General features: G+C 42.6%; 1 protein-coding gene across 1 annotated transcript in view; it reads left to right on the top strand.

Moving 5' to 3' along the window:
* Heca (hdc homolog, cell cycle regulator) overlaps positions 1 to 23004 on the top strand; it is a 46797-nt gene extending 23793 nt beyond the window's left edge. The window contains exons 2-4 of the mRNA XM_045158562.1: positions 6905 to 7945; positions 15801 to 15955; positions 19669 to 23004. Of these exons, the coding sequence (XP_045014497.1) occupies positions 6905 to 7945; positions 15801 to 15955; positions 19669 to 19833 (1361 nt within the window). The 3' untranslated portion in view covers positions 19834 to 23004. The remainder of the gene's footprint in view (positions 1 to 6904; positions 7946 to 15800; positions 15956 to 19668) is intronic.
* The last annotated feature ends 3076 nt before the right edge of the window (positions 23005 to 26080 follow it).

The raw sequence follows: 26080 nt of genomic DNA, 5'->3' as shown, positions 1-26080 counted from the left end.
TTACATAATTTCCAAAGCACCTTGTATCAGATGTTCAAATGATGGGAAAAAGTAGGAAATACATTGGAGCAGTTTGCACTTAGCTGTTGAGAAACTATGCAGGTGTAATTCATGGTACTAGTAGCGTAGAGCAGCACACTTTTTAAATGGAACCTTACAGTTTACAAAGGACTTTCACATAACATTTTGAGCTGAGTAAGCAAGTATTGTATTTTTATTTTTTATTTTTTTTATTTTTATTTTTAATTTTTATTTTTATTTTTTTTCTTTTTGAGGTAGGGTCTCACTCTAGCCCAGGCTGACCTGGAATTCACCATGGAGTCTCAGGATGGCCTCAAACTCATGGTGATCCTCCCACCTTGGCCTCCAAGGGCTGGGATTAAAGGCATGCGCCACCACGCCCGGCTTATTTTTATTTTTATTTATTTGAGATAGAGAAAGAGTGAGCATGGGCGCACCTGGGCCTCCAGGCACTGCAAACTAACTCCAGAGGCATGTGCCACCTTGTGCATCTGGCTTACATGGGACCTGGCGAATTGAACCTGGATCCTTAACCTTCGCAGGCATACACCTTAACCAGTAAGCCATTTCTCCAGCCTGCAAGTGTTCTTATCTTATCTTTACAGGTGAGGAAACAGCTCACTGTAACCAGTGAGCACATGATATGGCATACATACTCCATTCCACCCCTGCTTCCTGTGCGTGTGGACAGGAAGGGGATGCTACATGACAGGGAGAGCCTTGTCAGACATGCCCTGGCTGTTCCCAAGGCTCATTCTTTTTATCATTCCTAATCCCTGTATTGCTAAATCCCCTTTCTCCCTGGAAGCCTAGCCCAGGGACTGGAGGTATGTCACCAGTGAGGGAGGTGTCTGTTACATGCTCATTTGCATTTGTTTGTGAGGCATAACCACAAGGCCACATCAAAGTGGCTATATAAGCATGCTGGGCTGGGCTACTTAGCTTTTCATTGCCACAATGAGATAGCCGAGGCATGCTACTTATGAAGAAAGAATATTTAACTCATAGGAGGGGAGGTTCCAGAGCATGGTGCCTGCATGGCCTCAGTTCTTAGAGGGCCTTGTGACTGCATCATATATATCATGTTGGGGGCAGGGGCAGGGGCAAGTGATCACAGTCAGCCAAGTTATTGTTGTTACATTTTAGAGGTAGTCTTGTCAAGGATTTTCCTGTGATGGAAGATAAAGCAAGAAAGAGCAGTCAGTCAGTGGCTTGTATAACAATGGTTCTCCAGGTGACCAAAATTCACCTCTGAGGATGGAGCGCCAATGACCTTCTCACTAGGTCCCACCTCTTAAAAGTCCCACACCTTCTCCCACTGCCTAACTGGGGGCCAGTCCTCATTCATACAAATAGACATCCGAGGGGGACAGACCCCCAACCATGTCCGCACCATGGTAGAACTTGTCAGTGCAGATGAGAGCAGCTGTGATGGTTGTGATCAGAGCTCTGGTTCCTCACCTGTGTTTCCTGTGTGTGCATCTGTCAGAGCTCTTAGCACACTTTACCTGATTGCTCTAGCACCAAAGATCTGATATATAGGAAGTGCTCAATGTTTAAATTTAAATAATAAATTTGCTACTGTTTTGAAAGTTTATAAATAGAATTTCTTTCTCTTAGGCTACTTAGTCTATGTTAAAAAAGAAAATTGGCAGATAAATCACATTTTAAATATTAGGATACTATAAAATTATCAGTAGGCCATATTTTTAAGTTTATTATTCCTAGCTTAGAGTATCTTAGTTATTACCATTACATTTCAGAGACATTCAGGTCAAGGTTATTTCTTTGAAGGATTGAAGATAAAAGCAACTGAACTTTGTTTAATTGACTGATTAACATTTTAAAGGACACTAAAGGCCACAGCCCAGGTGACTGCAGTTAATTGAATCAGTTTCACACCATTCTCTTCCCACTTTTTTCAGTGTGTTCAGTCGTCCTTCCATGTAGGATAACAGTTCTTTTGTCCTTCATTGTCATGTGTGTTTTCTGTGCTGGTGTCTTTCATGCAACTTTAATCAGCCCCAACTTGTACAAGGCCTGGGCCGGTGTGCTGTGGACACAAAGCTGAGTAAGAGGCAACCTCCAAGGCTTTGGTCTCCTGGCAGCGACATGAAGCTAGACTGCGGTAGAATTCACCATGCCCTGTTGAGGGCGTAGGATCCTTATGCCATCCCTGGAGAGAGCCGTGAAGTAGGAAGAAGGAGCCGAGATTTTGTGTGTGTGTGTGTGTGTGTGTGTGTGTGTGTGTGTGAGAGAGAGAGAGAGAGAGAGAGAGAGAGAAGTGTGTGTGTGTGTGTGTGTGTGTGAGAGAGAGAGAGAGAGAGAGAGAGAGAGAGAGAGAGATTCTTAGTAACCATGTAAGATAGTGTTACTCTCTACATTTAATATTGACATGAGAAGAAGTAACTTGTCCCAGGATATCTGGCTTATAAATGGTGCTTATGCTGGTGATGGTACATTCAGTAGCATTCAGTGACACAGTTACGGCTATGAACTGCTGTCCAAGACAAAAATGGATTTTGGACAAATGAAATTGAGGATTGTCGACTCCCTGTAGGTGGCAAGAGAAGCCTCATAGGTCAGATACAAGTTGTCAAGGGGACCCCTGGCATCATTGGAGGGCATGAAACATTGCTAATCTTTGCACCAGTTTTGTGTTGATGCATTTGACTATTCAGGGGCAGTGGTGCGGTTGTGATGGTTTCTTGTAGTGAATCACATTGTTTGTTACCTGTTTGTGTTTCCAAGGTGTCCTGGGTTCTGGCACTCATTCTTCAGTTCTGGAACATGCTGTAGTCTCATTCTTTTTGTTCTTTCCTATGACTATTCTTTTTTCTTCACTTTATGGCTGCACTCCTAGAAAGTTTCTTGGCGAGCCATCTACACATAGTTACTATCTTTTGCCTTGTCATCTGCTCTTCACTGTCTGCCTCTGACCTGTCCCCCATTGTGCCACTGGAACTGTCCTCACAGAGGGGTCAGCACCTAGACTACCACTCACTTTGTGAGAACTGTCAGGCTTCTGGTACCCAGTAGTCCTGAGCCTGGGGTGAATACCTGGCAATGTCTGTAGGTATTTCCAGCGTCAAGGGTGAGGCAAGAAGTGCCCTTGCAGCTGTGTTTGCGTAGAGGGCAGCATGCGGGTAAGCATAGCAGGAGGGCGCAGCAGGACTTGTCCAGCCCCTACCGTGCCGGCAGTGCAGTGGCTGAGAAATGCTGATTCTGCTGGCACCCTGGGATGTACACAGTCCTCTAAGAAGCTTCTCTCAGACTAATTTGACATAGTTCTCATGACTTCTAGCAAATTCACAGTTCCTTACCATTCTCTGTGGAGGACTTTCCTGTACTAGCTTTGGTGCACACCCTTGCTGCCCAGGATTCTGTTTTGTCTTTTGTTTCTACTTCTCACTTCTTTTTGGGTATCTCTGGATGGGGCTATACATCTGTACTGTAAGCTTGAGCCCTGGTGTATGTTCGTGCTTTCCTCTACTTCAGTGGTACGTGGGCATTTCCTCCTTATCAGGTCCCAAACAGGGCAGCTAAAAGGCTTCTTCTGTCCAGATCTGCCCCTATGTTTCTGCCCCTCTGGCTTTGAGAGGCTGGCAGTCATTTGACACTGCTTCCTGAGCTCATTGCAGTCTCCCCTCTCTGTCTCAATGCCACCCTGCCACCATAGTGTGGATTTAAAACAACTCTGACTCTCAGGGTCCTCTCGAAGCATAGCATTTAGAGAATATATGGTTTTAAACTCCTGTGCAGAACGTATGGAACCGTTGTGGTCAAGCCCAGTGGTTCCCAGTTGGAAGTAGAACTGTCTTCCAAAGGGGTCTTTTGACAAAGTTGTGTACATTGGGTTGCTGTGGGAAGGTTAGACTGGGGACCTGGGCATGTATAGCACAGTAGTGGACCCACTTGCTTAGCAATCATAGGAAGGTGAGGTGGGGTATACATATTAAGTGTTCTCGGTCAGGGTCCAATGATGCTGACTAACATCCTGTAATGATCTGAAGAGTTACACTCCACTAATGGCCAAATGCCAGTAGTGCCCTCATTAAGGAAGAGAAAATATAAATTTTAGTGTATACTTCGTGAAGAGAGAGAGTCTTAGTTAAGGGAAGCACTTATTCTGGGGAACGAGGAACAGAAGAGGAATGGCACAGAGATGTGGAGAGGAATATAAGGGAAGGGTGGGTTCTTCTGTGTTCCAGAAGCGTGTGTGCCTCCCTCTCCTCTGAGCCCCTGTTCCACACCACCAGCACTGATAGTTTGGATTTATGACAGCTCGTTTCCTTCCCTGGAATGGTCAGAACCTTCTCTGCTTTATTACTCCCTGCTAGGCTCTTAATTCTCCCCATTGGCCATCTCTGTGATAGACCTTGTCCATCTCATTGCACCTCTTCCTTTACAAATAACACTGCTGTATGCGGGGGTATCCAACCTCTCAAGGGTCTCTGGGCCACGTTGAAGGAGGAATTGTCTTGGCTTACATCATATAGTAAAGATTTAGCTAATGCCAGCACAACATGGACGAATCTTATATACCAAGTACTGTGCTAAACCTTCTATGAGCATTTCCTATTTCTTACCAAAATCTACACAGTAATAACTATAATTATATACATTTGTAAAAGCTTGAAGTAACCAGTCCACTTTCATGCAGCTAGTATGTCTTGGAATTGGACATGTACTCCTCACTTTTTTTTTTTTTTTTTTTTGGTTTTTCGAGGTAGGCTGTCACCCTGGTCCAGGCTGATCCTCACTCCTTTTTAAAGATAGATTGTTTAAAATTAAGAATATGCTTTGTATGGACACATCATGTTTTGGTAACTTTATTTCCTTCCTTCCTGCCCTCAGTCTGCTGAGGGCCCACCTCAGTGGGGTTGCTGTTGTTCCTTATGGGGTTGTGGGTTATGCGCTGTGAGAGCAGAAGGCAGCCATTGCAGGAGGTGGGGGAGGAAGGATGCCTCTGGGTATTCCCTCCCAACCTGTGCCTCTTAGAATCTTTGCGCCTCCTCTTCTGTAAAATTCCCTGAGCCGTGGTGGGTGTGTTTTTAAATCTACTTCAGTGCTGAGCTCTCAGGAGCTTCTGGATTTCTGCTTTGGTATGTGTTGAGTGAGTGTCCTCAGCATCTGTCTCCATCACCCTGGTGCAGATTTTCAGGCTCACCATGGCAGCAGCACTCTTCCTCATCTCCCCAGTTCCTCTGTGGTTTCAGCCGAAGTGTGAAGGGTGGTTCATCTCTTTCGGTCTTGCTACTTTGTTATTTTTTTTAAAAATATTTTGTTTATTTTTTATAAATAAATAAATCTATATATAAATAAAAATTATAAATAAATTTGAGAGTGACAGAAAGAGGCGGGGGGGGGGGAGGGAGGGAGGCAGAGAGAGAGGGAGGCGGTGGGGAGGAGGGAGGGAGAGAATGGGCGCACCAGGGCCTTCAGCCACTGCAAATGAACTCCAGATGCGTGTGCCATGCATCTGGCTAACGTGGGTCCTAGGGAATCGAGCCTCAAACCAGGGTCCCTAGGCTTCACAGGCAAGCTCTTAACCACTAAGCCATCTCTTCAGTCCCCTACCTTGTTATTTTTAAGAACAAGTTTAGGTTCTTACAGCAAAGCTGGAAATACAGAGTTCCCCTATCTCTGCTCCCATCTATACCTGATAGTCACCCATTATCAGGATTTCTGCACTTGCTGGAATCCTGAACCTACACAGTGTCACTTAGTTTCATGGTGGTTGATCACTGGTGTTTACATGTATGGATTTTGATAAACCTACAGTGACACAAAGGCACATTGTAGTATCATACAGAGTACTTTCCCTGACCTTCTTCTTGTTTACCCTTCCCTCCCTTTCCTGCTAACTTTCTTTGCAGCGCCCATCATATATCTTTTTGACTTTGTTTTTAGATGAATTTTAGGCTCAGATACTGACTTATTTATTTGCAAGCAGAGAGAGATAGAAAGAGGAGAGACAGAATGGGCATGCCAGGGTTCTTGGCCATGTGTGGCATAGACCTTGTCCATCTCATTACACTCTTCCTTTACAAATAACATGATCTCCATAGGCCACTTTGTGCTTCTGGCTTTATGTGGGTACTAGAGAATTGAACCCAGGTCCTTTAGCTTTGCAGGCAAGCACCTTAACTGCTGAGCCATCTCTCCAGTCCACAGCCTCACTTTCACTGACTGCTTTGTGTCATGTTTTGATTCAGTTTTGGAAGTCTGCCTACCTGGTTGGACTCTGTGGGAAACATGTGCTTAAGACAGTGCAGAAGTGTCTCATTGTCCCTTTCTGTCTGCGAACTTTGAGAATTGATTGTGGTCACAACCTGCAGTGAAGCTCTTTGTATGCTAATAGTTAGTTTGACCAACTGTCCCTGCCGCTAGGTGTCTGACCGCCCTAGAAGAGAACTGGCTCTTACTCAGGACAACCTCAAGGCCATGATAAAGTACATTGATGGCCCTTTGGAGATGCCATGAGAGCTAGTTGGTTAAATAGCTTCACAATCCTAGTTCACTAGGTGACTCATTCTTAAAGAGGCCCTGGAATTGCCTGTCATTACAGCCACATCTTGGGAAAACTTTATACCACACTGCCACAAGGACTGGCTCACAATTTCAGTATGGAGGACTTGGACTTTCTGAAGCTTATCATATGTTTTTCAGCAGATAACAAGGAATGGAAGATAACTTTCCCTCAGCATACCATCCTACCAGAAGAAAATGGTAAATGGTTCCAAACTTGCCTGGCACTGGTTCCAGTGATGACATAACTCTGGCATGAACAAGTTAAGAGGGTGCAACAGCTTTGCCCTCTGGTGCCCGCTGAAGTCTTTACATCTGTGTACTGAACCCCCTCTCTTTCTTTCTCTCCCAGAAGCTCCCTGTGCCACACCCCTGATCTGCAGCTTGGGGCGGCCTGTGGACCTGGACAAGGACGACTACCAGAAGGTGGTGTGCAACAACGAGCACTGCCCGTGCAGCTCCTGGATGCACCTGCAGTGCTTCTACGAGTGGGAGAGCAGCATCCTGGCGCAGTTCACGTGCATCGGCCGGGCCCGCAGCTGGAACGAGAAGCAGTGCCGTCAGAACATGTGGACCAAGAAGGGCTACGACCTGGCCTTCCGCTTCTGCTCCTGCCGCTGCGGGCAGGGCCACCTGAAGAAAGACACAGACTGGTACCAGGTGAAGCGGATGCAGGATGAGAAGAAGAAGAAGTCTGGGTCAGAGAAAAACACTGGGAGGCCCCCAGGAGAAACAGGGGAGGAGGCAAAGAAATGCAGACCCCAAAACAAGTCCCAGAAGGGCTTGAGCCATGACCTCCCACGTCGGCATTCCATGGACCGGCAGAATTCCCAGGAAAAGGCAGCCAGTGCTGCGGCCTATGGTGCCCGCTCCCCTTGTGGCTCGCCTGGTCAGTCCCCACCCACTGGCTATGCCATCCTCTCCCCTGCCCACTTCAGTGGTCCCCGCTCCTCCAGATACCTGGGGGAATTCTTAAAGAATGCCATTCATCTTGAGCCTCACAAAAAGGCCGTGGCCAGTAGTCATGTGTTCAGAAATGCCCACTTTGATTACGGTCCGGCTGGGTTAGCCGTGCACAGGGGTGGTCACTTTGACACGCCTGTGCAGTTCCTGAGGCGGCTGGACCTCTCTGAGCTCCTCACTCACATCCCCAGGCATAAGCTGAACACTTTCCATGTGCGGATGGAAGATGATGCCCAGGTGGGCCAGGGTGAGGATCTGCGGAAGTTCATCCTTGCAGCCCTCAGTGCCAGCCACAGAAATGTTGTAAACTGTGCTTTGTGCCACCGAACACTCCCGGTCTTTGAACAGTTCCCACTGGTGGATGGAACTCTGTTCTTAAGCCCATCAAGACATGATGAGATCGAATATGATGTTCCTTGTCACCTTCAAGGTACAGGTGTCGATTCACCTTGCCTGCTTTCTGCTTGTTAAAACCCAAGCAGCAAACAAGATGGAAGTGGACTCACTCATGCTGTATGCTTGTTCTAGTCAGATGCTGGGTCATGAGCATTTCAGCTTTGCCTAGTGGTTGGTGGTTTTTGTACTCTGATATCGGGTACATTTGGCCTGGTGGGCAATTTTATGTTCTTGTTCTCTAATTTGAAGAAAGAATTGCTGGTGTTTAGTTTTTTTTTAATAAGTGGTAGAAAGTTTAGAAACGGAATTGCATTATTTTTCTCCTTGCTATGAAATAGTTGCTTTTGGATGTGATTTTAATGTGCCCAGCAAGCTGTGAAACATCTTTGATCCTTGTAAACATAGCAGGAAGCAAGAAACAGGAAGATCCAGTATGTCTTTAGATTAGTTCAATTGATTTTTAAATTACGGAAAATGAGACTGTTTGATATCATTGAAAGGAATATAGAGGTATTATTGAAAGCTTAGTCTTGATTGGCCTTGGTTGGGAGACAGTAGTGTTCATATGACATATGAACTTGGGCACATTTCAGCTGTAAACTGCATAACAAGGGTTTGTTTAGCCTAAGTATGAAATCTTTTAATTCCTATAAAACTTGAATTTTCATAAAGAAGAGATGCATGATATATAATATGTTCATAACTTTAAAAGTCTGGTTAAATGTAATAAAAGTGTTATCTCCTGCCTTTCTCCCACTAAACTCTGCTGTCTCCATCCCCAGAGACAAATCCTTTGAAATCTTAATGTATTCTTCAAGTTTTTAAATCATGATTTTAAATACAACTGTTTTCATTCTCCCGTTTTAGATAACTATTTTTGAATTATTATTTAAAAAATATATTTCATTTATTTATTTGAGAGAGAGAGAGAGAAAGGGAGGAAGGGAGGGAGGCAGAATGGGCATGCCAAGGCCTCCAGCCACTGCAAATGAACTCCAGTTGCATGTGCTTCCTTGTGCATCTGCCTTACGTGGGCTCTGGAGAATCGAACCGGGATCCTTTGGCTCTGCAGGCAAATGCCTTAACCATTAAGCTGTCTCTCCAGTCTACTTTTTGAATTATTTTTAATTTAGGTGACCATATATTCCCTTTCTTCTTTTAGGATGAATCCTTAATGTTTCTGCTGTATGTTAGGACGGAGTCAGAGTACATATTTGCTAGCATAGACAGTATTTATAAGGACACTTTTTTGGGGGAGGGTTTCCGAGATAGGGTCTCGCTCACTTACACCTAGGCTGACCTGGAATTTGCTTTGTAGTCTCAGAGTACCCTTGAACTCACAATGATCCTCCTACCTCAGGCTCCTCAGTGTTAGGATTAAAGGTGTGGGCCACCATGCCCAGCTAGGACACCTTTCATTAATGTCGTCATATATCCATTTTGTTTATATTTTTGTGTCTCTGAGTGGTTTCTGGAGACAAAGGACTCACTGGATAGTCCAGGCTGCCCTTGAATTCACAATCCTCTTGTGAGGATTGATACCTTGAGAATTAACTACTGATTTTAGAATCCAAAGGGACAAGCCTTCCAGTGGTGGGGTTCTTTTTAAACCTTGGGTATTTCTCACTCTTCAGAGTCCCTCCCTTCTTTTTCCAGGGTCTCACTAATTGAGGCTGACTGTGGACTCACTCAGTAACCTAGTCTGCTCTTACACTTCTGGTGATAATCATGTCTCAGTTTCCTGTGTGGGGATTACAAGCATGAGCCACCACACCTGCTCTACAGACAACTTTCCTAAAGCATTTTTACACACCTGGCACATCTTGTAAAACTACTTCTCCTCCCTTCTGAAGGCTTTCATTCCTGTGTCCCACCCTGTCCTGATGGACAGGACCTGCCAGACTTGGGCTGCCTTTCTACGAAAGTCTTCATTCATTTCCCATTGTGTAACTTTTGTCTCCTGATCCCATACTTTACCCCCACCCCTGCTTTGGGAATTGTTAAGGCATTTCATTACCATCTCCTATCTTAACAATGTTGCTATTCAGAAGTTTCACATTTATATTAATCTTTCTCTCACCAACTTCCCCCTAAAGGTTACTTTTTTCTCTTTATGCCTCTACTATCCTGAAATCCTACTATGTTGTGCCTCTCATTTTATTATACTGTGTACAGTATTGGCATATTGAATCTATAAGTTGACTATTTTCATTTTAGAGAAATTTTCTTATATATTTAATAACTTTGTTTTTCACTCAAAAAGAAACTATTAATGGGATATTGGACCTCTAATCCTTTTTTTGTGGGAGAATCCTTGTTTGATTCTATTATTTGTCTCTGTATTGTATTATATCTTCTGAACATGGAAGGTTTCCTTGGCTTTTTGTTCTAATATTTTGAATGTCCAGGGACTTTTTCTGATATCCTTGGTTCTTAAATATAATTTGTATTATCTTTATGCTATCTTTGAGCAAGAAAAAACGAGCTAATGTTGAAGGGAATAGTATCATTTGTTTAGAGAACTTTGCCCAATTCCCTGAATTCTGTTAGCATTTGTTATAAAGTAGAACACTCAAAAATTTATTGTCTAAAGATAATTTAAAGGCTTTTCACAATTCAAGATGGCTTTCTCATACAATCCAGCAGTTGTTAGATTGATTGGCCTCAGAGTCCCCAGCCCCATAATCAATGTAATCTTTCATCTTCCAGTAAGTTAAAGTTTTTCTTTTAATTGAAACATAATTGTACACATTTATAGAATACTGTGTGATGTTTGATACATGTATATAGTACGTAATGTTTAGGTCAGTGTATTAAGGATATTAGATAACCTTTGTTATCTGTTTTACATACACTCAAAAAAATCCTAGTTATTTTGAAAAAATAACTATAGTCACCCTACTGTACAATAAAACTTTCCATTACTGTGGCTGTTTGCCCATTAACCAGTCTCTTCCCCACAGCTCATGTGACTACTGTTCTACTCTGTTTCTGCTATATCAGGATAATGTCAGATTCTAAAACTATGTGAGATCATGTAGTAGTTGTTTTCCTGTGCCTAGCTCATTTGACTTAACAGAATGTCCTTCAATGCTGTGACAAGTAGCATTCCATTGTGCGTGCACACTATTTTCTTTATCCATTCACATGTTGATAGACAAAGTGGATTCCATGTCTCAGCTATTAGGAGTTAGGCTGCAGTGAATTTAGGAATGCAGGTGTCTCTGAACCTGAACTTGGTTCCTTTGGTTAAATTTCCAGCAGGGTATTCAGAATCATATGGTACTTCTTTTTCTTGATATTTTATTTAGTTATTGGTGGTGGGGGGGGGGTGCAGGGGAGGCAGAGAGAGAAAGAAAGGGCGTGCCAGGGCCTCTGGCCACTGCAAACAAACTCCAGATACACTTGCACTGGCTTACGTATGTACTGGGGAATCGAACCTGGGTCCTTAGGCTTTGCAGGCAAGCACCTTAACTATTAAGCCATCTCTCCAGCCTCTTAGATGGTATTTCTAATTTAAATTTATTTGCACAGATTATCATATATTTTATTGTCACTAGGCAATCAGTGAGTAGTTTTTAATTTTTTAAAAAAAATTTTAAAATATTTCATTTTTATTTATTTGACAGAGAAAGGTAGGGGAGAGAATGGGCATGCCAGGGCCTCCAGCCACTGTAAATGAACTCCAAACACATGCGCCCCCTTGTGCATCTGGTTTACGTGGGACGTGGGGAATTGAACCAAGGTCCTTTGGCTTTGCAGCCAAATGCCTTGACCACTAAGCCATCTCTCCAGCCCCAGTTTTTAATTTTTTTTTAAATGTTTTTGTTCATTTTAAAAATTAATTTATTTGAGAGTGACAGAGAGAGAAAGAGGCAGAGAGAGAGAGAGACAGAGAGAGAGAGAGAATGGGTGCGCCAGGGCCTCCAGCCACTGCAGACGAACTCCAGACGCGTTGCGCCCCCTTGTGCATCTGGCTAACGTGGGTCCTGGAGAGTTGAGCCTTGAACCAGGGTCCTTAGGCTTCATAGGCAAGCGTTTAACCGCTAAGCCATCTCTCCAGCTCCCAGTTTTTAATTTTTGAAGGAATCCCTACTGCTTTCCATAATGGCAGTACTAATTACAGTGGGTGAATATTCGGTGTGGGCATGTTCACATGAATGAACCTGGAGAATATATATTCAGTGAAATAGGTCAGGCACAGAGAGACAAATGCCATGTGATGTCACTCAGTTGTGAAATCTAAAAAAAGCTGACCTCAGAAGTACAGAATAGAATAGCGTTTACCTGAGGCTGGGCAGGGCAGGATCAGGGAGGCAAGGTCAAAGGAGATGTCTGGTGAGTAGGAATTGGATAGGAGAGTTACAGGTGCCTCACTGTTTCATGGTGAAACTTTCTTCAGTTCTTTGTGCAAATTTCTGGTAACTTAAACTTAAAACTTGTACCATCATTTATAAAGATGAATGAGGGACACAGTTGTGGTGTGTGTGAAAAAGTTAGTGTTCTTTTTCTACTTATGATTCTTTTGATGTCAATCGGTATTCTTTTTTTTTTTTTTTTTTTTTTTTTGGTTTTTCGAGGTAGAGTCTCTACTTACTAGCTCAGGTTGACCTGGAATTCACTTTGTGGTTTCAGGGTGACCTCGAACTCACGGTAATCCTCCTACCTCTGCCCTCCAGAGTGCTTGGATTAAAGGTGTGCACCACCATGCCCTGCTCAATTGGTATTCTTTAATCAGTGTTTACACTTGGCACATGTGGTAGATGATACCATTTCTTAGCTGACACCAACTTGTAATCTCTTTATAAAATGAGACTAGTGTTTTCAGGCCTGAGGCTGTGAGTAGCACCCCCATGTAGCTGTTAGGCACATTCTGTATATTTAACATTGGAGATTTCCAAGGAAGGAATTTCCAAGAGCCACTTGGGTTTGTTTAGTCAGGAGGCAGTATGGAGGCAAAGGAGGGTAAGGGAAAAGCAACAGGTTGTGATCAGATGGGGAGAAAACCATTCACTTAGAGATGTTCTGGAATGGAAGCGTGATAGGTGGAGAGCAGATGGTGGAGTCCTTTCAAGCCAGAGGATGTTGTCACATTTCTTAAGAATGCAGAGTGAAAGGTTTTTTTTAAAAGCCATGATCACATATCCCAAAAGTTGTTTTGGGGACCCAGAGACAGTTGAAGCCTGGTTCAAGTGCAGCTGCATGATGATGAGAAACTGCTGTATGGTGACTGAGAATTGAAAGGCGACACCTTGACTATAGAAAGTGAAATCTTTCTTGGTTCACTTTGGTAGGAGACTAGATAAATCATGCTGTATGGACAGGAGCAGACAGATTGGGAAAAGGATCTGATTTCAGGGGAGAACTTTCCGTGTGGAGATATCTAGCAAGTATTTAAAAATAAGAACATAAAATTAACTTAAAACAGTGGTGGCTAAAACCTTGGAAAAGTAAGAGCTTGTGGATAAGGAGAAAAAAAAGTGGCCATGACAGAGCCCAGGACTGAATCTTGAAGGCGTACCTATCAGGGAGAAGATGGAGAAGAGCAACAATTAGGTAGGGCTGAGTTACTTGTTGGCACACGCATGACTGTGTAGACATAGCAGAGATCGCACAGAGGTATTGAGAACTGGCTGATGAGAATCTGAAGGGTCAGGGTGTCTGAGCAGTGCTGGAGAAGTCACCATTGCCATAAGTGAGGCCTTGATCATGGGTTAGTGTTTTTATTGCTGCATCTCCGAGGAGTCTGGGTGATCTCATTTATAGCAAGCTTCGATAAATCATTTCTTCCACCAGACTCCCAACCACATATTTAAAGCATTTTTCTTTCCAGTAGAAAGGCCACATTCCAGGCCACAGGATTGCAGAGTTTGCAGTTGATGTAGTTTTGAAATGTTTGCTGTCCTCGGTGGTGTGCCCCATGAGTTGCTGTTCCCTTGCCATGCCCTTTATCCTGCCTGGTTTTACCCCAGCTCTTCCTTGTGTCCCCCTTCTCTGATTCAGAAATAATTTGGCTTTAATAAGATAAGCATAAATAAGAAGTTCTTACTGGCTCCTTTACTACTTAGTATCATATGTGATTGTTCCCTTAGAAGGTCTTATAAAACCTAGTCCTACAGTCCAGCAGTCTGAACATCTCCGGTCTTAGAACAGTGGGCAGTAGTAAGTGAAGGCAAATCCAGAGACTCGTTCTGGACTCAGTCTCCCAAGAGTACTCCTGTAGGGTTCAGAACCAAGAGAGACATGAACCTGAGTTCTGGCTTGGTTACTTACTTTCTTGTCAAGCTGCTCAGGCTCTCTAAGCTTCTGATCATCTTCTCTGAAGTAGGAATAACAGCCATGCCTACTTCATAGAGCTGGAGAGAAAGAGAGAGAGAGAGAGTTAATCACATGGAGCTCACAGCACCATGCAGACCCTTGGTAAGCACACACTTAATGCTCTTTGCCTTCCTCATCCTGGTAGCTGGTACCAACACCTGACTGTCCTTACTCTCCACTAGCAGATTCCCGCAGCACTGGATTTTTTGAATATTGTAGGGGCAAGAGGGAGACTAGAAATGAAATATCCCAGTGGCTCTTAGATACTTGAATTGATATGCCCTCAGGCCGCTCAGTGAGTGTAGCATGTGAGACCACCTTGTTTTTAGCGTTTTAGGACAGCTGAGTGGTGTTGCTAGCAGCTGCCATCACTCTTGACTGGGAGCCCCTGATTGAAGTGTTTTCGGCTGTTAGCACGCCCATCCCCTCCCTCAGCACATGCACAGTGCTGTTCACCTAGCCATGGTGTCTGACACTGAGTATGAAGGTGGGCAAGGTATTGCTCCTGTTTGTAAGGATGGAGGGTCTAGTGGGCAAATACAGTGAAAAAGTTCCCTCCAAGGACCATTACGTGCTTCTGCTGTGACTAAGGAAGAAAATTGGACTTGCTACTGAACAGTGACAACCCCTAGTCTGACCTGTGGCAGGCAGCCGCCCATTCTGAATAGTAAGCCACCGTGGAATGTTCTAGAAACGATTAATATAATGCTTCCTGTTCTCAGCAGTGTTAACCATTACACATTTCCCTGGCCGACCTTGGTCATTCTGACTCTTAATTTATAGGTACCCTGGCCCTTTTATATAAATTAGGGTGACATCTTTGCTTTATAAGCAGCAAGCTCTTGATAGATAAATAAATAATGTGGTTGAGACTTTTTTTTTTTTTTTTTTTGAGATAGGGTTTTACTCTGGCTCAGGTTGACCTGGAATTCACTATGTAGTCTCAGGGTGGCCTCGAACTCTTGGCGAGCCTATCTTTACCTTCCGAGTGCTGGGATTAAAGGTGTGTGCAACCATGCCCAGCTCTGGTTGAGACTTTTAACAGCCCAGTAAATAAAATGTTGAACTTTTATTTATTTTAACCACTCAATTACAAGTAAGATAAATTTAGTTTCTAATTAGCTGTGGTGATAGTTGAGCAATTCTGGGAATAAGAACAGTTTACATAGTAATTGTGGCTGTGGTATAATCCTGAGCTATCCATACCAAGATAGACTTACTTTGGAAGAGCTGTGTTGTGAGAGACAGCTCGTGACAAGCCCAGTGGGGCTGACTCACTGCATCCTGCATGGGGATCCTGACCCGAGAGCCCCAGTGGTCCCTGTTTGGTTTTAAGCTCATGGCTTTGGTATTGGCCTTCAGATGCACAGACTTTGCACCTGGCAGCATATTTGTGAAGAGCTGATTGAAGAAACATGACCCTGTCCTCTTGGTAACAGTAACTCATCACTACCCTGAAAGGACAGCTCTCTGTAATTCCGCAGATGAAGTGCTTGCTTTTTGCTGGTGCATTCTCTTTGGAGGTAAAAGTTTCTCCAGCCACTTCCTCAGCCTTTGTCTTCTGTGTGCAGGGAGACTCATGCATCTGTACGCGGTGTGTGTGGACTGCCTGGAAGGTGTCCACAAGATCATCTGCATCAAGTGCAAGTCACGCTGGGATGGCAGCTGGCACCAGCTGGGCACCATGTACACCTACGACATCTTGGCTGCCTCTCCCTGCTGTCAGGTTGGTATCTGCTCCAATGAGGGTGCAGTGGGTGGCATTGGGCTTCTGTCTCCAAGTAAACATAGAGTCAGCGGCTGCACTGGGAGAGACATATATTCAATGAAAGGAATGTTGTAGAATAATCATGTGGAGTGTTTTCCATTTGTTAAATGCACACAATGATATAAAATGACACGAACCTTCCATTTGTGACTGAGCAGGAAAAGTGTGCTGCTCATCTTGACAGCTAGTCAGTTGGGCTCAAGGTTGGGATGTTGTTGAATGGTTTCTTTAAAAAAATACCTTTGGGCTGAAGACATGGCTCAGCAGTTAAGGCGCTTGCCTGCAGAGCCAAACAACTCTAGTTGTATTTCCAGTATCCACAGAAAGCCAGGTGCAGAAAGTGGTACATGCATCTGAAATTTGCAGCAGCTAGAGGCCCTGGTACACCCATTCTCATTCTCTCTCTCTCCTCCCCTTCTTGTCTCTGCTTGCAAATAAATAGGAATGGCTTTGAGAAGCTGTCAAAAATATTTTTATTATTTGCAAGAGAGAATGAATATGCCAGGGCCTCTTGCTGATTCAAATTCTAGAAGCATGGGACATTTTGTGTGTCTAGCTTTATGTGAGTAGTGGGGAATTGATCCCTAGCTGATGGGCTTTGCAAGCAAGTGCCTTTAACAGCTGAGCCATTACTCCAGCCCAACTGGCTTCTTACAGTTTTCTTTTGATTTGTATTTTCTTATATTTTGTATAGATAGATTATACTAAATTTGTAACAAAAGGTTATAATTTAGGGCCAGAGAGATGGCTTAGTGGTTAAGGCACTTGTTTGTGAGGCCAAAGGACTCAGGTTCAGTTCTCCAGGATCTATGTAAGCCAGATGCACAAGGTGGCTCCTTTGTTTGCAGTGGCTGAACACCCTGACATGCTCATTCTCTCTCTGTCTCTCTCTCTCTCTCAGATAAATAAAATAAAATAAAAAATAAAAAGGTTATAATTTAAAAGGAAGAAGAAAGTTTTGCTTTCCATAGTAGATAAGATTTTCTTGTTTCCTTTCTGGAAAAATATCTAGGAATTGCCTATCTTGTAAGTATGTGAGGTTGACAAGGATTTGTAATCCTTAAGGCACAGAAAGTAAAAGTCCTTGGAAATATCTTGGTTTATTTCCAAATGTTTTTGTAAGACAATAACTTATTTATGTAATTCCTTTATACTCATGAGTTGGTGAGTAATTTTTATTGTTTTTCCCTGTGGAAGGCTGGCTGTTAGTAGAACTCTGTTACTTTCAGCAGGGTTTGTGTCATTAGCATTGCAGTTTGATTTGTGTGCTTACGTGTGTACGAGCATGTGGAGGCCGAGGGTGACCTTAGGTGTCCTCCTTCAGGCGCCGTGTACACATTTTTGTGGAGACAGGGTTTCTCATTGACCTGGAACTTAGCAAAGAGGCAGACAGGCTGGCCAGCAAGTCCCAAGGTCCTTCTGTGTCCACATCCTTAGGGCTGGGACTAGAAGCATGTGTACCACGCCCAGCTTCTTATGTGGCTTCTGAGGACTGAGTGGATCCTCGTGCCCACAAGGCACCTGTGACTGAGCTTCATTTTCATAAACTGAGAATAGTGTTCCTGTTTAAACTCCCGAAGATGACCCGTGTCTCTTGAATTGAAAGGTTAGCTGGAGCTGTGGTTCCCTCTGCTTTGTCTATTCCGGTGTTTTCCAGAAGAGAAACATGCCTGTAAGAGACGAAACTGGCCTCCAAGGCTGTCCTGGTTTAAGATCAGGGTTTTAGATGGCATTGCTCTTCTGATTCATTGACCACATGTCCGCTTCTTTTTTTTTTTTTTTTTGAGGCAAGCCCAACAGACAGGCTTTTTTTTTTTTTTTTTTTTTTTTAAAATGAAAGAGAATTGGCACTCCAGGGCCTGCAACCACCTGTAACCAAACTGCAGATGCGTGTACCCCCTAGTGCGCATGTGTGACCTTGCGTACTCCCATTACTGTGCATCTGGCTTACGTGAAACCTGGAGAGTAGAACATCAGTCTTTAGGCTTCGTGGGCAAGTGCTTTAACTGCTAAGCTATCTCTTTGGCCCCACTTGTCCACTTTTATGTTTAGCCTTGGAAATAAGCTGTCACTATCTTACTGTCACATTTTATGATTAGTGTTGTGCCTTAGTGCTAGCTCTTAGGGCAAGAGAACCCCTAGGGAGACTCTTCTGTCTGCATATAGACCAGGAGGGTTCCTCATTTAAAGTAAGGAAGTGAGAGATCATTTGAGCCTGTTAAAACTCACAGAATGTATGGGGCTGGAGAGATGACTTAGCGGTTAAGGCACTTGCCTGCAAAGCCAAAGGACCCCGGTTTGACTCTTCAGGACCCATGTAAGCCAGATGCACAAGGTGGTGTATGCATCTGGATTTTGTTTGCAGTGGCTGGAGGCCCTGGCCTGCCCATTCTCTCTCTCTCTCTCTGCCTCTTTCTCTCAAATTTATATTAAAAAATCCTCACAGAATGTTAGCATTAAGTGGGGCTGGCAGGGATCATGCCCTCTGGACTTTATGCTTAATCATGGTTGCCTCAGAATTTTGAATATTTTATTAGATCTATGACTAAAGCCTGTAATTCCTGTCCTGGTGTTCTTTGTGCTACACCATTACAAGGTCATGGGATTTTCACATCTTCAAAGTGAAAACAGAATGGCATCCTAAATGCACCAGCCCTTTGGTACATACTCGGTATTTCTGCCTTAAAATGTGAGCCCAGCCCTATATTTTCTGGCCCCAAACTGAATTGGAAATCATGTTTAATCACTGTTTATTACAGGTGTTAGACCTTACTAAGGAATCCAGGGAGTTTTCCATTAGGTCAGTCCATACATGCAATTATTGGTTAGCAGAAAGGAATAGGTTAGAGGTTTCTCAGAATATCACTTTTGATGTTGTTCAGAGAAAGAAGTAGTTAAAGATCATTTTGGGTCACAGCAAGGTAGCTTGTGTGGGTGAGGTATGGACTCTGGAGCAGGCTACTTGGGTTCACACCCAGCTTGTCTGCTTTCTAACTGTGGTACTGGGTATGGTGTTTATCACTGAGTGCCCTGGTTCACATCTAAAATTCAAATGCTCCCTTCCTCATAGGAGAGTTCTGAGGACAGGCTTGTTAGCACATTTCTAAGAGGAATCTAAATCAAGCGGCTCTCATTTAGACTCCCTGCTTATTCACTTCAGTCCTAGAATGCTGGCTGAGAGGCTCAGGGATCATGCTTTTAGAGAGGCCAGGCATGAATGAAGATATCGTGAGCTAGTGGCTTCCAGAAGCCTCAGGATAAACATAGCACTTCTGCTTGGATTGCCAGTTTCACTTGATTTTCTTATGGAAATTGTACTTTTACATCAAAGAAAAGACACTGTCATATGGAGTCAAAAAATGCATATGAACTTTGGAAATAAATGCATATTCTTGGGTTTCATGCAGATCTGGTTGGAGGAAGCCAGGGCACAGGTGGTTGCTGCCAAGGGAATTCTGCTGGGGAGACGTAGGCAGTGCATGTTTAGTCTACTCGTTGATAGGTGCCTTGTGCTGAGAGAAGTGGAGTCGGTCACCGCCAGGGTGGGTGGTCAATGCCTGAGCATATATCCTGCCCCACGTATGCATAAATGCTTCTCCGAGTCTCGGTGGGCCCTTGGCATTCTGATTTGGGTGGCTTTTCATGAGTTTTCCCGATGTCTGTCTCCCCAGGCCCGCCTGAACTGCAAGCACTGTGGCAAGCCTGTGATCGACGTGCGGGTCGGGATGCAGTACTTCTCCGAGTACAGCAACGTCCAGCAGTGTCCACACTGTGGGAACCTGGACTACCATTTTGTGAAGCCATTCTCCTCCTTCAAAGTTCTCGAAGCCTATTGATGAAAGCTTTGCTTTAGTAATAGCTATTTTATTGATATGATCCCTTTATTACATATCTTTTATAGAGAAACATTCTGTGACATTGATTTCTTTTCTAATTTAAAGCAGAGTTTACTTTGTATATTTGTGCCACTAAACTGGGGGCTGCCTCTTGCCCTGTCTTGATCTCCAGTGTTGGTTTGTGGTCAGAATGGGAGCCCAGATGGGTAATTGGGTGGCTCTGGGGTGGATTCACTCTCGCCTGGAATCTCTGTCGTGGCTCTAAGGTAGTGAGGCAATGGTTGGGATTTAGGTGAGAGATTCCATGGCTATAAACTAAAGGTATGGTAGGAGTTGGGAGGAAGCTGTTACTAAAATGGTAACTTTCTAAAGACCCACTTTTAGAACTTGTGTGGGCCTTGGGAAGAATATGTGACAAGTGAATGTAAAGTCGGAGCCAGGAGAGCTAGCAGTGAACTGGGCTGTCGCGGCTCAGTGTTGCGCACACAGTGAGGTGCAAGTTACTTCCACTGACAGGTGATGTGAGAGTGGACACGAGTGCTCTTTCTTTCACTGTTGTAATTTGACACTCAGTTTTCTACTGGAAGTCATAGTCCAATTATAAGACATACGAAAGCTATTGGTGGTGCAGATAATTTTGGGTAAGCTGGCTGTAACAAAATATGTGGAGTGAATGTGAAAATAGCGCACGGAATTGTGTCTCTGAAATTGGTCAAATAACTCTTCACAGAGAATCCACGCATAGTGTGATTTGGGGAGGGATTATTTACACAGACTGCACTGTTGAAGTGCCGCTTGGTATCAAATCCATTTTCTAGGTAAATCTCAACAGCCATAGAACGTAATGGGTGAGTTCAGAACCAGTCATGCCACTCCTATCTTCCCCATCATACCTTATTGCTACAGTTAACTCATTTGATCTGAGCTTCCAAAATCCAAGAGCTGACCTGAAGACAGAAAGGAAAAATTGTGTGAGAGAATGATTAAGAAAACAATATTTTTCATACTTCTTTTTAAAGTATGTTTCATTTTGGATAATCCCTACTTGTAATGCAAATAGTATACTAGAAAAATAAATGATTCTAAAGATCCCCAGGATATGTTACCATTGGTGAATAAAAGGATCAGATATAGAGCTCGACTCTTCAGAGCATCAGGCATTTCAAAATCTGCTCCTGCTCACTAGATCCTGGGGACTTAAGTCTGGGCATTGTGTATTGGAGACTTATAATTGGAATATGATTTCCGTGAATGAGTTTGGTAATTTCAAAATGACATATAAATGCTTACTGAAAGAGTACTCAATCATTTCATGAGTAGGCAAATCGGGGATGCTGTGAATATTGTACAGTACTTGGTTTATGTCCCCTTTCCTCTCAAGATGATTGTTCCCTGCACAATCTCTTTAAGCATTATGGCAGATAAGCTCAAGTTTTACATTAAGTAGTTGATGCTTTGTATGGAGCAAACGTATCAAAGTACCACTGTATCAGTTAAGATTCCTCCTTTCAGTTTGGATGATGATTGTCTGGCTTAGTGCATCTGGCGTGGTGTTTGATGACGTGAGACATTTTTCCAGTGGGAGGAGGATGCTCAGATTGCCTCTAGAGCAGAAAGTCATTTTTGTTCAGTGTGTGATGCCACTACAGGAGAGGTCTGTAGGACATGCCCTTGCAGCCGTAACTCAGTTAGTTCTTCCCCCTCGAGTCTCTGTGGACCCAAGTATAAAATTGGTAATTTCTCTTGTCTGCAGATTTATCTTAAATTTTGTTTTGGCTTTAAGATAAATAGTAAGATATTTGTAATGCTATTTTTTAACCCACCTATACTTTTATAGTGAATCTGCTTTATTATGTCCTGAAGTCAGCCGATTGCATTCTCTAAATTCTTTAATCAAAGAATGCTATGGGTATAGTGATGCTGCATTCCATGTGTTCCCCTTAGGTTGCTGTCCAGCCCTGAAAAGTAAGTACAAAGGGGTTTCACTGTGATTTGGGTGTTGTTATCTTGATGATAAAGTAAGGACTCCTTAGATGGATGCAGCCACGTAAACAGAGAAGCCCACGTTCCATACTGTCCTTTGCCAGGCCATTACATTTTTGCCTGACAGGAAAATTGTGCATGATTTGAGAATGAGATAGAAGTGCAGAGGCAGTACTAGTAAGGTTAATAGTTTGGAAGTCTGCTGACCTTAATGTTTTCTCCAAATCTTCCCTGAGCACTTTGGTCAGAATTGGAATATGTCAAGAAAGGTGATAGTTTTTATTGTAGTTATAATATTTGAGGATCTCAGCCACCCCAGAGATCCAGTTTCTGCTTTTCTGGTGAATGGGGTGTTCAACAACACGAGGGAGTTAAAAGTGGCTAATAATTTCAAAGTGTTTTTTTAATCTACTCTTAACATTTAAATCATTTATTTTTAAAAACTTCAATACCTCAAGCAAATAAAACTCTGCCTCAGTATAAAAAGAAGCATTTCTGATCATTTTATCTTCAGGCCAACTCAGCTTTTCATTGTTTTAAAAGATAGACATTATGCCCATTCTAGTTATATACCAGCTTCCTCAAATGCCCTTTAATTTCCAGTTTCTGCAAAAGGAGTTTATTTCTTTCTGTATAAAAAGCATTTTCATATCTGTTGGGGTAAAATTAATTCATTGAGAAAGAATATTTTATATGTTTAAATGCTAAAACTGAGTTATTAGACTAACTTGCTGAAATCTCCGTGTCGGCAAGACCAGGGCTTGCTGTTCAGTCTGCTCCGTGGCCAGGCTGCTAGCCCCGGTTTGCTTCTCTGTTTAGCAGTGTTGAGTAGTAGTTGGAGGCGGCAGAAGATGTGAGGAGAAAGCACTTTGGTTTAGTGTTTCAGGTCTTACAACAGGATGCTGCCCGGCGCTGTTCATCTCCACATCCTGTTGACTTGATTATTCTCCCAGTAACTGAAAGCAAATGGAATGGATGGGCACCATTAAAAACCAGCTAGAAAATACATTGTTGTCTATAAAGTTTTCTTGTCAAGATGTCTTGGATTGCACTTTTGTTGAGGGAAGACAGTGTACATAGTTGAAGAATGTTTGTAAAATTGAAATGTTTGGGTTGGAAATTGTGTGATGTTAGATGGTTTCTGTTTGTGAAATGTATGTAGTAAAATAATAAAACTTTAGAAATTAATACTGTACTTTGTCTTAATGTGCTACTATTTATTTTTGAATTTTTGAGAAATGGGGTTGTTTGGTAAGAAAACAGCAAGTATTAGAGGTATTCTGAGGTTGAAGGCAATCTACAGAAATGATTTTAGAGTCACCACTGCAGCTAATAGAACTACAGGTTCTTTCTGCTTCTTGCTTGAAAGCTTCTGTGTTGCAAAGGATACCCTCTCCACAGCATGTCATTCTGCCCCTTTGGTTCCCTTTGAAAAGTCCCTTGTTAACTATTCTGGTTCTAGATGATTGTGCTGTATAGAGAACATTGAAGAAAAATGGGGGCCATGATTTTGGTATTGATACCAGTCCAACTCCTCGAAACTTAAGTCATCCGGATCCTCCAAATACTAACTGTAATGAAGAAATAGAGAACAAGCACATGAGCTTGTCAACAGAGTTTGGTGAAGTGAAACCAGCCAGGCAGATACGTCAGAATGGCTTTACTTGCCTCAGAAAGAAGGAAGAACAGCCAGTAATGAGGGCAGAATCCTCCTTATGCTGCATAGGGGACTGTCACCGTGTGAGCAGCCTTCCTGCCCTTTCCCTTCAGGTCTCTTGGTTTGTTGGCTGTTCTGTATATACAGCAAACTACAAGTTTCACGATTGATCTCATTTTGATTTTGATAGTAGATAATTCTACAAATACTTTTTTTTTGACCCTTAATAGACTTGATTATATGATTCTTCATTATAAGCAAATGAAAACTGGATCACAAACTTCATGTGGCTTTATGCAATGTTATCAAGAGTATTGTTCATCTTTTAGATGTCTTTGGTCCCTCAATTTTATTATCATTCTTGGCCAGTGGATTGAAATCCACAAATATATTAGAACATAGGTAAGATGTTGCACAAAAGTAAAGAATCTGGTTGCCAGAGTGTTCAAAACCCATCTTAACATTTGTCTACTCCCATCTGAGGCATAAAAATCATTGTTCAAAGGCTTAAGAATTTCAGATACTATCTGAAATTTGTCAGCAAAATTTCATTGCAATATAAGGAAAACACAGTTCTTACTGTAGTAGGTCAGAAAAGTTGTTATAAGGCGATAAAACTTGAGTTTAGAGGAAGACAACTCTTAACTCTTAGTGATTTCTACTATTAAAACTTGCATCTTGTTTAGAGTTAAATTTGACAAAGCCTGCAGTAGATTATATATGCAGTTTAGTAAACAGTTAAATTTTCAAAGAAAAAGGTGCTTGTCTTGAGCATTCATTCTTTTCCTATTCTTAGCTGTCCACATTGGAGGCTAATGAATGCCAGATATCCTTAAAGACAGTAAAGCACTATGCAGATGTCATATATGAAGACATGTATTTTTAACATATTCTGTTGTCATAGAAACCTTTAGCATTTTATATGTTGGCTTGAGCTGACATTGCTAATCTTCAGGAATGACAAAAAATAAAACTAATCAAAGGACTTTGTCTCCTGGAGTTCAGTAGAACAGTACTGGTCACAGTTAACCATTGTTGGCATGTCCTTGGCCACCATAGCCCCACTTCTTGATGATAAGTACCATGTTAAATGCTCTGATGTAAAATTTTGATAATACCTTAAAAATAAAGTTTAGAATTGTCTCATTGCATTCCCAATAAGCCCAGTTACTTTAGAAGTGGAAAAATGATAGAATTCACAAATGCAAAACAAGGGCTGCTTTTCCTTATCTTCACATAGCGCTTGTTGCATTTATTTTTACTGTTTGCTTTTTTTTTATCATTTGTGGTTTATTTTAGAGATAAAATTAATAATAGCTAACCAGATACTGCTCTCTCAGTTTTCAAAATGAGATTTTGGTAAGTTTTCAGATAACTAAAGGTGTTGGAGTATCCAGCTGGTTTCTTCAACTTGCCCTCTGCTTTCTGTAACCGTTTCCACATAAACTGCCTTTAGCATATTACTAGATACAGACTTTAGATGCCCCAGAAGATCTCTTAATAGCCCATGTGACATGAGAAACTGATTTGAACACAAATTGTCTGTCTTTAGGTTCTGAAATGTTTTAATGTTGTTTAGTTACTTCCATCGTGTGCTTGTGGGTTCCTTTTTCATTTTATTCTGTGCAACAAATCTGGTGTCTACATGAATGACAGACACATTTGCTATAAAAGGAAGACAATGTCAATTGCAGGTACATTGACATGCCAGATATGCAAGTGGGAAGATAACCTATTTAATTTAACAAAATATGGAAATCCCCCCCCCCCCCTTGAGGTAGGGTCTCACTCTAGTTGAGACTGACCTGGAATTCACTATGTAGTCTCAGGGTGGCCTCGAACTCATGGTGATCCTCCTACCTCTGCCTCCCAAGGGCTGGGATTAAAGGCGTGCGAAAGGAAATGTCTGCATGCTCTATGGAGCCTCTGTTGTGGGCATGGAACCCGTGAATGCTGTAAAGTTCCTTACATGCGCCAGTGTATAGGCATTTTGTTTTCAGGTGAGAGAGAATTTGGGATTTGAAAAGGAAGTACAGATACAGTAGCCATTAGTTCAGCAGCACAGGTGCTGAAAAAGAAACAGTAGAAATGATTCTGAGAGGACATAGGGGTGATAAGCCCTTCTTGGCCCATTTGTGCTGCTATAATAGAATATCTGAGAGTAGGCGATTTGTAGACAGGAACTTTTCAATTTTGGAAGATGGGGAATCTAAGGTCACACATGGAAAAAAGCAGAAGAAAGTAATATTATTTCTGAAAGCCCCTTGAATAACAGCACTGACCCATTGGGTCCCACTTCGTGACATTTGCTTCTAGCACATGGATTTTTGAGGTAATGCTTTCAGGCCATAGCAAGGACATTTGAGAATATTCCGTATTTTAAGAAAAGAACAGGGATGGGATACCTTATAAGGGAAGAGGAGATAGCTTTACTTGCATTAACTTGTTTTCATTTCTTCCTATTTGTTAAGATGGGTTATTGCATGAGGAAAACTGAGTGTAAGGTGACATTTTATCAGTCTACAGTAAAAAAGTCCATCAGCTTATTCACTTTGGGATCTTTGAGGTGTTTTTGGATCCGTATATGTCAGGCTGTCTGGCTTGATA

This window comes from Jaculus jaculus, chromosome 9, assembly GCF_020740685.1.
Source record: "Jaculus jaculus isolate mJacJac1 chromosome 9, mJacJac1.mat.Y.cur, whole genome shotgun sequence".
NCBI lineage: Eukaryota > Metazoa > Chordata > Mammalia > Rodentia > Dipodidae > Jaculus > Jaculus jaculus.
Note: the sequence above shows the minus strand (reverse complement) of the source record. Positions and strands in the feature narration are given on the sequence as shown.